At 37.6% G+C, this 15,114-nt stretch overlaps 1 protein-coding gene across 5 annotated transcripts in view; it reads left to right on the top strand.

Moving 5' to 3' along the window:
* Positions 1-15,114, top strand: part of LOC126334906 (targeting protein for Xklp2-like) — a 109,174-nt gene that overhangs the window by 78,766 nt on the left and 15,294 nt on the right. For all 5 annotated transcript variants that reach the window (XM_049997620.1, XM_049997619.1, XM_049997617.1 and 2 more), the window contains 2 exons: positions 444-617; positions 722-940. In XM_049997620.1, coding sequence (XP_049853577.1) covers positions 444-617; positions 722-940 — 393 coding nt within the window. The remainder of the gene's footprint in view (positions 1-443; positions 618-721; positions 941-15,114) is intronic.

Here is a 15,114-nt window from a genome sequence, read left to right as displayed (position 1 = left end):
AGAAATCTTTTATCATGATTTTCAGCTGTGATGTCAAAAACATGTTTTCTTCCTTATTTCATTTCTTTACCTTTTGTCCAGCTGTGATACAACAGTGGGTTAGATATATTCCTCATTTGTTCAGTTCATTACGCATTTTTTTGACAATGTGACTGCTCACATGTTGCCACACCTCTCCTGTTGCTGGAGAAAGAACTTCTCTGTTCAGGAAGCTAAACATTCTGTACTGTCTTGTTAGTGTTTAGAATGGCTCCTTGTCCCCATATTAAGTAATTATTGTAATTTGAAGACCAACCGTTGCTTTCAGTTCCTAAGTTAGACATCTTCCAGTACACTGCCAATAAAAATGCTGAAATGACTTTTGCTCCAACATTTCCCATCGTGGCACTTGCTTCGTGTAGTTTTCTCTGTTTACAGCTAGTATATCAGAATTACTGTTTCAGTTTTTAGAAGAGGAGAAAAGAGCTCGGGAATTCCATGCAAAGCCAATACCCAAATCAGTAAAATGCTCAGTCTCACAATTGGAATTAAAATCCCACTCCCCTACACAGCCTGAACCTTTCCATTTGTATACAGAGGAAAGAAGACGACTGCATGAAGAAGCGCAGAAGGCTAAAGTAAGTTTCTCCACCATCACCACATTCTTTGTTAAAAAGCTTTGCTTAAAGTACTACAAATACTGGTGTTCGGCGTGCACACAGATTCTAATTCTTCATTGTAGCTTGAAGAAGAACGTCGAGCAGCAGCAGAAGCAGCACGGTTTAAAGCCAGGCCTCCTGTCGTCCTCTTGAAAAAGCCATTTGAACCAGTGAAGCCGCACCGTGTATTGAAGGAAATAACGGATGTATGCTTAAATACTGAAATTCGTTCAAAAGAACGCGAGAGATTTGAAATGAAAATGAAAGAAAAGGAAGTACTTATGGAGGAACGCAGGAGACAAGTAAGTTACTATGTAGAAACACTTTGCACTTCTAAGTTTGAAATTTGTTCTACTTGCATTTAAATTGAATTTGTGAATACGTTTTTGTTCTACAGAGCATAGAGTATGAAATGTATGTGATATGTGAGATTTTCGTCTAGTATTACAGCACAGGAATGAAATTATTGTCCCATCACTGTTAGACTGTGACTGGAGCTTTGGTGTGGCTGTTCTGATCTTGTTTCGTGAGGTATACTAAGTAATTTTGGGAACTATTACAAAACAAGAGCTGAAACTGTAAAAATATCTATTACAGTCTCAAACTGTAGACTTGGTGGAAATAGGTGTAGTCTTACTTCAGGTAGTAACAGCAACAAAAAGATAATTGTATTTTTCCCAGGCTTCTTAGCAGTCATTGAATTCTGGCCTCAGACTGTGAAGGAGTGTAGTGTCAGTGCGAAGCACACAACAGACAAACCCTCTCTCCCTCTTTATACTGTTAAAATTTCTTCTCTGCGCTGATTTCTTTGCAGTAATTTTCAGTTATTTTCAGCTCTGTCCTTCGGTGCTCCCAATTGGAGCTTCTGTATCAGTGAGTATAAAATTGCTATTGGTGTAATTTTACATGTATTTAAAGCAAATGCTTAATTGAATATAAGTCGTTCTCTACTATTCTGTACTAGCTTTCATGAGTTGATTATGGTAAAGAATTTTACAGTTCTGGTACAGAAAACTATTTTGAGCGACAAACCTTATTTTCCACCTAACAGTGCTGGATCACACATTAACATTGTTGTCCTATCATTGTTGTGTCTGTGCAAGATTGCGTAACACACCAGACATCTACAAAATGAATAAAATATTAACACATTTATTTATGATATGTTCAAGCTGAAACTTGAGCAATGCTTAAGATTGATAATGTTATGAGTAGGATTGTTAATATCAGGAATCTGGTATACTGATATTTAAAAAAATATCATTATCAGCCCTCAAGATATCAAAAAAAGTATAAAATGTTGATGGGATAAATATCGACATACCGGCCTAGCTGTATATTTAAGTATTGATTTATTAGTAGATATTCAATACAGCAATGAGCTAGCAGCCTGCTGGTACCCCATAGAGCAAGAATTGAAAGGAAAACAATGCACGTTCACCCGTGGAAATAGCCACTTTGCAAAGCTTTCACTAAGAAGAAAGTGGGTGGACCAGGTAATAGTATTGACAGAGATCCTGGATACAGTATTAGTGTGACCTGGCAAAGATAGCATCAGCATCTAAGCATACTAGTGTTGTATTTGTATCTATTCTTGGGTGCCATTACCAACCTCATTTTGACTCTTCTGTCAAGAGTTAATTTGGAGTTGGAACGGCTGCTTATGCCAGGTACAGGGTCACATATTGGTGTGGTTCCTGTTGATTCTCTCAATAGGTGGGATTATACTAGGCGTGGCCTTCACCTCAACAGGAAAGGGAAGGGTAAAAAAAAAGGGTTGGAAAAATAGCAGGAAAGCCTGTAGCAATTTGTGAATTTTTGTGTAAATTGGAGAACCACTCGGCCTTCTACTGTCTCAAACACATGATATTCTGGATAAGAGTGTGGAATAGTAGAATCCTGCCTACTGTGCAACACGTGCTTGTATGTGCATGTTTAAAATCAGTCGCGGGAAGAAAGTAGACGCGGAAGTCGGACGGCACCGACAAGTACCTGTCGGGCAATTCATAGATGTTTTAGTGGGTGTGTAAGGAAGAACCATGAAGTTTATATACAGCTCTGTGCTTATTGTGTTGTTGACTATTTTTATTAAAACAGAAACAGTTGAAAAAAGTACTCTTGTAGTCTCTTGGCACAACCTTGTTAGAGGCAAGACTCATATTATGATTCATGTTAAGGAAGGTCGTGGTAACCAAGCCGACTTGCTTTTAAATGTAAACCAATTTGTTTCTAACGCCGTACTGTAAGAGAGACTTACAGGAAGCCACACATTCATGTGGAAAGTGAGACTTTCATTGTGTATGAAGGTCAAATACATAGATAGTTGGCAGAAAGTAAAGTTTGTATTTCTAATTATTTCATAAGTAGAAAGGGTCTAAAACTTCTTATACCTAGCGTTATTCGATGGAGAAGAATTTAAGAGGGTTTCCAGCTGCTGGCTATTCAGGAAAGAAGAATGGCTACAAATTCCAAGTAAGTCAACTCGTAAAGAAGTGGAGGGTGGTTTGGGATAATTAGCAGATCTAATTCAGATCCGCACTCACACTTTGCAATCAGAATGTTAGAACATTGCGACTTGTGTGAAAGGACTGAGAAAACAGGAATTTTCAGTAAAAAACAAGAGAAGAAGCTGTCATGTGTTGCCATAGCAACCAAACATAATAAGACAAGAGAAATACTCAGACATTGGGATATGTTTAAGTATCCAGGGAGTGAGATATAAATGGAAAAACATTGAAGAAATGAAAAATTCACAACAATAAAAATAGTTACGATGATTTTGACATATTTACCTAAGACGTAGTACGCATAGAACGCTTGATCGACGAAGATCCAGTGCGGTGAGTATAGAGCTCTCGCACACATCGCGGGGATGCAGACGCGGAAACGAACATTCATCTGACACTGCCGGCACTAGCTGCTGTTCACCAGTGCTGACCAGTTGCCACATCCGCTCACCTATGCTGGGTGAGCGTGAAACAAAACTTGATTACTTTAGTACAAAGTAACACAAGGTACTGTTGAGTGGACTGTTATTGTGTAATTATCATATTTAAAGTTAGTTTTAAATGCTTACAAGAGCAGCTGCTGTTGTTGTTGTTGTTGTTGTTGTTGTTGTTGTTGTTGTTGTTGTTGTGGTCTTCAGTCCTGAGACTGGTTTGATGCAGCTCTCCATGCTACTCTATCCTGTGCAAGCTTCTTCATCTCCCAGTACCTACTGCAACCTACATCCTTCTGAATCTGCTTAGTGTATTCATCTTTTGGTCTCCCTCTAAGATTTTTACCCTCCACACTGCCCTCCAATACTAAATTGGTGATCCCTTGATGCCTCAGAACATGTCCTACCAACCGATGCCTCCTTCTGGTCAAGTTGTGCCACAAACTTCTCTTCTCCCCAATCCTATTCAATACTTCCTCATTAGTTATGTGATCCACCCATCAAATCTTCAGCATTCTTCTGTAGCACCACATTTCGAAAGCTTCTATTCTCTTCTTGTCCAAACTATTTATCGTCCATGTTTCACTTCCATACATGGCTATACTCCATACAAATACTTTCAGAAATGACTTCCTGACACTTAAATCTATACTCGATGTTAACAAATTTCTCTTCTTCAGAAACGCTTTCCTTGCCATTGCCAGTCTACATTTGATATCCTCTCTACTTCGACAATCATCAATTATTTTGCTCCCCAAATAGCATTTTATATCCTCCTTTCAAAACACTGTCCATTCCGTTCAACTGCTCTTGCAAGTCCTTGGCTGTCTCCGAGGTTCGCCGATGACATTGTAATTCTGTCAAAGTTTTTATTTCTTCTCCATGGATTTTAATACCTACTCCGAATTTTTCTTCTTTTTGTTTCCTTTACTTCTTGCTCAATATACAGATTGAATAACATCGGGGATAGGTTACAACCCTGTCTCACTCCCTTCCCAACAACTGCTTCTTTTTCATGCCCCTCAACTCTTATAACTGCCATCTGGTTTCTGTACAAATTGTGAATAGCCTTTCGCTCCCTGTATTTTACCCCTGCCACTTTTAGAATTTGAAAGAGAGTATTCCAGTCAACATTGTCAAAAGCTTTCTTTAAGTCTACAAATGCTAGAAACGTAGGTTTGCCTTTCCTTAATCTTTCTTCTAAGATAAGTCGTAAGGTCAATATTGCCTCACGTGTTCCAGTATTTCTACGGAATCCAAACTGATCTTCCCCGAGGTAGACTACTTCTAGTTTTTCCATTCGCCTGTAAAGAATTTGTGAGTATTTTGCAGCTGTGGCTTATTAAACTGATAGTTTGGTAATTTTTACATCTGTCAACACCTGCTTTCTTTGGGATTGGAATTATTATATTCTTCTTGAAGTCTGCGCGTATTTCGCCTGTTTCATACATCTTGTTCACCAGATGGTAGAGTTTTGTCAGGACTGGCTCTCCCAAGGCCATCAGTAGTTCCAATGGAATGTTGTCTACTCCGGGGGCCTTGTTTCGGCTCAGGTCTTTCAGTGCTCTGTCAAACTCTTCACGCAGTATCGTATCTCCCATTTCATCTTCATCCACATCCTCTTCCATTTCCATAATATTGTCCTCAAGTACATCGCCCTTGTATAGACCCTCTATATACTCCTTCCACCTTTCTGCTTTCCCTTCTTTGCTTAAAACTGGGTTTTCATCTGAGTTCTTGATGTTCATACAAGTGGTCCTCTTTTCTCCAAAGGTCTCTTTAATTTTCCTGTAGGCAGTATCTTACCCCAGTACCTTACCCCTAGTGAGATAAGCCTCTACATCCTTAAGTTTGTCCTCTAGCCATCCCTGCTTAGCCAATTTGCACTTACTGTCGATCTCATTTTTGAGACATTAGTATTCCTTTTTGCCTGCTTCATTTACTGCATTTTTATATTTTCTCCTTTCATCAATTAAATTCAATATTTCTTCTGTTACCCAAGGATTTCTACTAGCCCTCGTCTTTTTACCTACTTGATCCTCTGCTGCCTTCACTACTTCATCCCTCAGAGCTAGCCATTCTTCTTCTGCTGTATTTCTTTCCCCCATTCTCGTCAATTGTTCCCTTATGCTCTCCCTGAAACTGTACAACCTCTGGTTTATTCAGTTTATCCAGGTCTCATCTCCTTAAATTCCCACTTTTTTTGCAGTTTCTTCAGTTTTAATCTACAGTTCATAACTAATAGATTGTGGTCAGAGTCCACATCTGCCCCTGGAAATGTCTTACAATCTCTGTCTTACCATTGTATAATCTGTCTGATACCTTTTAGTATCTCCAGGGTTCTTCCATGTATACAACCTTCTTTCATGATTCTTAAACCAAGTATTAGCTATGATTAAGTTGTGCTCTGTGCAGAATTCTACCAGGCGGCTTCCTCTTTCATTTCTTAGCCCCAATCCATATTCATCTACTAATTTTCCTTCTCTTCCTTTTCCTACTATAGAATTCCAGTCCCCCTTGACTGTTAAATTTGTATCTCCCTTAACCATCTGAATAATTTCTTTTATCACATCATACATTTCTTTAATCTCTTCATCTGTGGAGCTAGTTGACATATAAACTTGTACTACTGTGGTAGGTGTGGGCTTCTAAGGCATATTAAAGTATAGAAATTATAAAACAGGTTGGGGAAACTAAAGGTGCAGGTATGGCCATGAAGATTAGCAAAGAAGTGCCTGACTGGGCTGAGTTGATAAATTTAATCGAAGCTCAGAGTATTAAGTCAAACTCATTAAATTCTCAATTAAATGCTCAGAGCACGACTCTAAGTAAAGAACTAGACTTGGTAAATTTATAGTTAAATGCCCAAACGAGAAATTTAGGTTTGTTGAACGGGCCAAGTCAACTCTCGAAGCAAGGAATTTTAGAAATCTATGCGAAGCCAAAGGTGCTTTAAAGACTGAATTCAGCACCACAAGTAATAAAGTAGAGAATTTACAAGTAGATTTAAATAACGAGTTGACAAATTCTTTGAGCACTCATATAATTCATGTGTTTATTGACCTTAGTCAGAAACAGAATGACACTTTTCAAGATTTATTGAAAATATTAAACTTGACCTTGAGAACAAATGTAATAATTTAGAATCAGAACTTATTGAAAGATTAGAATCTTTTGAAAACATGTACAATATTAAATATAATGATGGAAGACAGAGGATGAATACTTTGAGAGTGTGCATAAGCATAATGATTTAATGCCAATTATTCAATCGCAAATTAAAGGTGTCAGTACATGGGTAGATAATATAGAAAGGAATTTCAGAGAGAAAATAGCTAACTCTGATATTATAACAATACCAGAGAAGGAAAGTTGCTACTTACCATATAGCGGAGATGCTGAGTCGAGATAGGCACAACAAAAAGATTCATACAATTAAAGCTTTGGGCCTTTAAAGCCTTTGTCTGCTGCTGCTGCTGCTGCAGTAGTAGTAGTAGTAGTAGTAGTTGTTGTGTGTGTGTGTGTGTGTGTGTGTGTGTGTGTGTGTGTGTGTGTGTGTGTGTGTGTACTGCTGACAAAAGCCTTAAAGGCCGAAAGCTTTGTGTGAATCTTTTTGTTGTGCCTATCTCGACTCAGCATCTCCACTATGTGGTAAGTAGCAATTCCTTCTCTGATATTGTTAAAATATCAGAGCGCGCGCGTATTATAGATAGAAAGGTTACCAAGAGAATAACATCCAGGAATGTTATCGCCTATTCCTTCTTCCGAACTTAATGGTACCAGGAAGGGTGTGGACGACCTGTTGAGAGAAATTAAGCTTATCCAAGACAAAGTAGAAGAAAGGGTAACTTCACCTAATGTTGTGTTAACTAGTGTAGCGGTGACTGATTTGCAATGGGAAGGTAATTCAGGGTTATCTAGACAATTCCCTGAATTTAAGCTGGGTGGAGATGTACATCCAACCCATTTCTTAAAAAAGATTGGGAAGGTTCCAAGAAGATCGAATTTGCTGTGGGGTACCTTCTAGGGGAAGCCTCAGAATGAGGAACTGTAAATATTGAGAATTTTTCCTCTTGGGAAGACTTTCAAAAGAAATTTAAAGAGAAGTACTGGTCTGCCAGTGCTCAAGAAAAGTTAATATCAGATCTGTGGAACCCAAAATATTATAATACTACTTGGGGTACTATGAGGAAATATTCCCATTGGCATTTAATACAAGCAAAAAATTTAGATAAGCCAATGGAAGGAGGAGGATTAGTACGTATTTTAATTAGACGATTGCCAATCTATTCAAGAAAAGACATATTATGTAGTAGTTGGAAAATGATAGTTGTCTTTTGTTGACACACTTGATGCAATAAGGACCGCAACGAAACTTTACTCCAAGGTGAAAGTTCATACTGTAAAAGAAATAGTGGAAATAATTTTAAAAGACACGAGGCAGACTTAGCAAAAGTACACCAGTATAATAGCAGGAACAGTGGAAAATTCAGAGATTTATGTATTTATAGATTCAGAAAGTGAGGTATCACTCATCTCAAATGCATTCCCTCCCCCCTCCTCTACTACAAAATAAACAGCACTTGCTGTTATTCCCAGTGACTGGAGTGTACATTATTGGGATAATGGGAACAAAAAGTAAACTTGTAAAATACAAAACTAAAAGTTAAGTGCAGTATTGGAAATATGTTATTTCATCAAACACTACTGATAGTAGACAATATTAATTGATATGTACTGTTTGGTGTAGATTGGTTGTTAGAGTTTAAAGTCATCTTAAACTTTGATGAACATCATCTTTGTTTTGGTAGAGGGGACAGTAGATGCTGGGCACCATTTGTAACAAATGGTCACATTTAGCGACAAACAGCTGAGTGTTGGTGTCTGCGAGTACAATCTAGAACTTGGTTATCACCAAAAATCAATAATGTGCATCAAGGAACACCTCAAACTGATATACAATACAAAGTTAGTGATTCCCTAATATTAACCGATTAACAAAGGTAAGATTTATATAAAAAATTTATTGGAGTATGAAGTGGTGTTTTCCGATTATCCAGGTAACATTAGCAACTATATCTGTAAGTTCATAATCAAAGGTGACACTCCATTCTTTTGCAAACCGTATCAAATACCAGTGAGTTTGAAGGAAGCAGTTCGGGATGAGATTAACAAAATGATTGATGATAATATTATAGAACAAAGTTACAGTGTAATGAATAATCTTCTGGTCGTGGTGAAGAAAGCTACAGGCAGGGTACAATTAGTCTTAGGCACTCGTACATTGAATCGAAATCGACAAACTGTTATCCAAATTTGAAAAGGCTAGATTCTTCAGCACAATGGACTTAACTGCGGGACATTGGCAGATAAAACTACATCCATATTCCAAAAAATATACAGCCTTTTTGTTTGATGGAAAATCATATCAAATACCATTTCAATGTTTGCCATTCGGACTTAATATCTCTCTCTCTGTATTATACGTGTGTTAGATGGATCACTAGGGAGAGACTTATTGAAGAATTTGATAATATACATAGACGATATCCTAATAATATCAGCTACTTGGTAGGAACATTGCCTCACTTTGTGCGAGACTCTGAAAATATTCAAAGAGAAAGGTATTATGGAGAAGCTGTCAATTTTTTTTATTTTCATTTATTTATTTATTTATTTATATTCACGCCAAGAACTTAACTTCTTAGGTCGTATTATAAGGGTAAAGGGAATTAGACTGGATGCTGAACGCATAAAAGCTATCAAAGGAGGTCTGCACTCCAGAAATGTAAGACAGTTAGAAGGATTTATAGGTATGGCCAGATACTATCGACAGTATGTATGAGGGCAAGAGTTAAATGACCTGATAATTTTACGTTTATTAAGAAAGGGAGTACTGTGGACTTGGTATCAAGGTGAAAATGATGTGTTTCAAAATGTTAAGAGAGTGCTTGTTGTGTCACCCATATTACATCATCCAGTTATAGGTGAACCGTTTAAACTTTAGACAGATGCATCTGGTTATGGTGTTGCTACTGAACTTTTCTGGGAAGAATGGGATCCAAGTGAGGTAGAGCACAGAACCGTAGCTTTTGCTAACCGTAGCCTAAATAAGCACAAACTAAATTACACAGCTACCAAAAAGGAACTATTGGCGATTGTGTGGCGGCACTTGTCTGAGGATCAGAAATCCATATTTATACAGATCATCAAGCTTTATCTTTTCTGATGAGTAGTCGATTACTACACAGTAGGTTGATGCGATGGATGCTTTTCATACAGGAATAAGACATTAAGATACAATATGTAAAATATTTCAAAAATTTTGTACCTGATACGTTATCGAAGTTACTCATAGGAATGGAAGACTTAAAACGCCTGGAAAGACCCGACATTATTTTTGCCATTAATTTTATGTCTGCAGAATATCCTAACATCCCTGTAAAGGAAATGTGTCAAAGAATAACAGGGATTATCCATCATGATCCTTATTTCACAGAAATATTTTCTGTGTGTATCCTGTGTGTACCTCCTAATCAACTAGGAAAATGGAAAATTATAGATCATAACTTGTTTTGGAGAAATGGCGTAACATCACAGCAGTGGTGCTTATGTATTCCGAAGGTAATGGAAGACAAACTTGTATGGTATGTTCACACAGTATATGGACACTTTGGAATCAGAAAATACATATTCCATATGAATAAGTTTTATTAATTCAAGAAACTAGGGCATAAAATAGCATCTTTGATTAGAGCCTGTGAAACTTGCCAGAAAGTAAAAGAGAAAAATACATGAAATACAAAATGTATTCTATTATTCCTAAGTCATTACATGATCTCGCAGCGGCAGATTTTTTTGTCCAGTTCCACAAGGAAAGGGAGGAGTATCATATTTTGATCAAAATATGTCAAACTATATCCCATTAAAAAAGCAAATACACAGATGGTTATACACTGTTTTCAACAATACTTTCTAGATGTAGGCAAACCAAAATTGTGTCTTACGGATAACGGACCACAATTTGTGAATAACTAATTTAGAAAATTCCTAGCATGGGAAGGTATTAGGCAAGTGTTAATATCCAATTATAACCCGTCATCAAATCTATTCGAGCGAGTAATGAAGGAAATTGGAAAATTGTCGTACTTACTGCCATGACAAACATACTTCATGGACAATGAAAATTAAGGACTTTGAACTTACCCTAAATGAATTACCCCATTTATTGACTGTGTTGGTACCTTTAGAAGTTATAGGCAAACCTTTTGTAGGAGAACCTCTAAGAGTTTTAATTGGCCTGAACAATATAGTGTCAATTACGAAGTAAATCAGTAAATAGTTTCAAAAAATTTTATTTAAAAGGCGCTACGAAGAGTAAGTAAGTGTAACGAAAAGGCTGTGGAGCCTCAGTACCAAGTCGATGACCTGGTTCTTATAAAATATCATCTTCCCAGCTCGACTCTGAAGACAGAGACACTCAAGTTTTTCCAAAAATATGGGGGACCATACTGGTTACAAATGGTGGTGCATCCTAAGACATAATTTTTAGTAGATCCCACAACTAGATTAGAGATGAGTAAATGCAGTGTAAAGGATGTAAAATTGTATTTCCTCTAGGGATGTTGACATTCTAAGTTAATGCGCGGAGTAACGACCATTAGATCCCAAGTTGTTTTCGGTGTTTTTTCCAAATAGTTTCCTAGATCGAATTCCTTTAAAATATAGAATTATTCTGTAATCTTATTGCTTAGGACACCAGTTATGACTATGAAATAGTGTACCGAACAGTAAACGGATGTGCAGTATAAAAACTTTTTTATACTGCAGATCAACCAAAATAATGCTACATACGCTGTAATTATTTATCTTTCAATGAAATGCATAAAAAGGAATATTTTGGATTGTAAATAAACTTTCATGAAGGGATTTCAAAGTGTCCACTATAACTTATAGCATAAAATTACAATATTTATTGTTTCACAGTTCATGATTTACAAGTGCTGAGGTGATATCCATAGTAAAAAAAGAGTAATTATAGTCAGATTAAAATTACTTTGGAGCAAACCAGCTACAACACATGAAATTTCAACTACAATCAGAGTACTCAGTGTCCTGCCTGAACCATTTGCTATTGCCAGATTATTACAACAATTAGTCAGTTCACTTCTAGTTCCCTGTCTGGCTTTCTTTCTTGGTGTGTGTAGATTCCAGATCCTGGATCTGGCCCTTTCATTTCATATTTCATAACACATGACATTGTTGTCTTCACTCCAGAGACTGGTTTGATTGATATCTCCATGCTACTTCATCCTGTGCAAGCCTCTTCAGCTCTGAGTAACTACTGCAACCTACATCCTTCTGAATCTGCATAGTGTATTCATCTCTTGGTCTCCCGCTACGATTTTTACCCTCCACTATTAAATTGGTGACGTCTTGATGCATCAGAACGTGTCCTACCAACTGATCCCTTCTTCTAGTCAAGTTGTGCCACTAATTTCTCCTCTCCCCAATTCTATTCAGTACCTCATTAGTTACATGATCTACCCATCTTATCTTCAGCATTCTTCTGTAGCACCACATTTCGAAAGTGTCTATTCTCTTCTTGTCTACACTGTTCATCGTCCATGTTCCACTTCCATACACGGCTACGTTCCAGACAAATGCCTTCAGAAAAAGACTTCCTAATACTATATTTAATGTTCACAAATTTCTCTTCTTCAGAATTACTTTCCTTGCCATAGCCAGTCTACATTTTACATCCTCTCTACTTCAACCATCATCAGGTATTTCACTCCCCAAACAGCAAAACTCATCTACTACTTTAAGTGTCACATTTCATAAATTTAATTCCCTGAGCATGACCTGATTTAATTCAACTACATTCTATTGTCTTCATTTTGTTCCTGTAGATGTTCATCTTATATCCTTCCTTAAAGAGACTGTCCATTCTGTTCAGCTGCTCTTCCTGGTCCTTGCTGTCTCTGACAGAATTATAATGTCATTGGCAAACATCGTAGTTTTTATTTCTTCTGCATGGATATTTATTCCTTGTCCAAATTTGTTCTTTTGTTTTCTTTATTGCTTGCTCAATACCCAGACTGAATAACATTAGGGATAGGCTACAAACCTGTCTCACTCCCTTTTCAACCACTGCTTCCCATTCATGCTCCTCGACTCTTATAACTGTCATCAGATGTCTGTATAAGTTGTGAATAGCCTTTTGCTCCCTGTGTTTGACCCCTGCAACCTTCAGAATTCGAAAGAGAGTATCCCAGTCAACATTGTCAAAAGCATTCTCTAAGTCTACAATTGCTAGAAATGTGGGTTTGAAGACATAGGGTCAGTATTGCCTCACTTGTTCCAACATTCCTACCTAATCCAAATCGATCTTCCTCGAGATCACTTCTACCAGTTTTTCGATTCGTGTTAGTATTTTGCAGCCATGACTTATTAACCTGATAGCTCAGTAATTTTCAAACCTGTCAACAGGTGCTTTCTTTGGGATTGGAATTATTATACTCTTCTTGAAGTCTGAGTATATTTCGCCTGTCTCATACATCTTGCTCACCAGATGGAAGAGTTCTGTATGGGCTGCCTCTCCAAGGCTATCACTAGTTCTAATGCAATGCTGTCTACTTCCGGGGCCTTGATTCAATTTACATCTTTCAGTACTCTGTCAAATTCTTCATGCATTATTGTATCTCCCATTTCATCTTCATCTACATCCATTTCCATAATAGTACCGTAAAGTAAATCGCCCTTGGACAGACCCTCTGTGTACTCCTTCCACGTTTCTGCTTTCCCTTTTTTGCGTAGGACTGGTTTTCCATCTGAGCTCTTGACATTGATACAAGTGATTCTCTTTTCTCCAAAGGTCTCTTTAATTTTCCTGTAGGCAGTATCTATCTTACCCTAGTGATACATGCCACTACGTTCTTACATTTGTCCCCTAGCCATCCATGCTTAGCCATTTTGTACTTTCTGTCGATCTCATTTTTGAGATATTTGTATTCCTTTTTGCCTGCTTCATTTACTGCATTTTTATATTTGCTGTGGAGCTAGTTGGCATATAAACTTGTACTACTGTGGTAGGGGTTGCCTTCGTGTCTGTCTTGGCAACAATAATGTGTGCCCCTATTATTTAATTCATTATTAAACCTACTCCTGCATTACCCCTATTTGATTTTGTGTTTATAACCATATATTCATCTGACTAGAAGTCTTGTTCCTCCTACCACCGAATTTCACTAACTCCCACTACATCTAGCTTCAGCCTATCCATTTCCTTTTTTAAATTTTGTAACATTCCTGCCCGATTATGTGATCTGATATTCCACAGTCCGATCTGTAGAACGCCGGTTTTCTTTCTCCTGATAACGACGTTCTCCAGAGTAGTCCCTGCCCCGAGATCCGAATGGGGGACTATTTTATCTTCGGAATATTTTACTCAAGAGGACGCTATCGTCATTTAACCATACAGTAAAGATGCATGCCCTTGGCAAAAATTACAGCTGTAGTTTCCTGCTTGCTTTCAGTTGTTGGCAGTACCAGCACAGCAAGGTCGTTCTAGTTAATATTACAAGGCCAGATCAGGCAATCATCCATACTGTTGCCCCTGCAACTACTGAAATGGCTGCTGCCCATTTTCAGGAACCGCATGTTTTTGACCTCTCAACAGCTACCCCTCCATTGTGGTTACAAGTATGGTATGGCTATTCTGTATCACTGAGGCACACAAGCCTCTCCACAAGTGACCAAGTCCGTGGTTCACGGGATAACCACACCATACACACACACATGCACAAGGGTGCTGACAAAGTAAACGTGTTTCATACGTGGTGTTGTAACAAGCTACTGGATCCTTCCACACAAGATGCAAATCAGCGTCATGTATACAGTTACTATAATTACAGCTAGCAGCATACATTAGATAAGGTTCCCATGACATTGCATGAAGACAAATTTTTTAAGACTGCAATTAATTGTAGTGACTGGAAGATAATTATATTGTACTTCTGACTCTGATGACCCACAGAGTATTGGTGTGATGCAGTGGTTAGCATATGAACTTGCGTGTATGTCATGAGAATCTCGAATTTTGTGAAATGCACTGAAATTAAAAACGTTTCTAAATCTAATCAAAACTCTTACCTTTTATTTTTTCAGTTAATTGATTTAAATGTATTTTTTTTAATTTCAGATACTTAATTGCACCATTTTCAAAATTTTATTGTCTTTATTTGCTTTTCTTTTCTTCATATCATTGTTTTGCCTTTGGAATCTTTTTGTATCACCTGTAATCTACAACCAGCCACCAACCAGGACTGATCATTGGTTGGTAATGCACTAGCTCATGGAACCAGGATGAAGATAGTTCCAGTGTCAACAAGAAATTACAGTGTGCTCTTAGTGCTGAAACTGAAATTTTTGTGTCGTGACTTTGCTTGTAGAGGTTAGCATTAATCACCTTGAACAAAACGATTACAGTTTTAGGTGTGCTGCAGATTGTCGATAGCTGTTTTCTCAGATAAGTTG

Source organism: Schistocerca gregaria, chromosome 2 (assembly GCF_023897955.1).
Source record: "Schistocerca gregaria isolate iqSchGreg1 chromosome 2, iqSchGreg1.2, whole genome shotgun sequence".
Taxonomy (NCBI): domain Eukaryota; kingdom Metazoa; phylum Arthropoda; class Insecta; order Orthoptera; family Acrididae; genus Schistocerca; species Schistocerca gregaria.
Note: the sequence above shows the minus strand (reverse complement) of the source record. Positions and strands in the feature narration are given on the sequence as shown.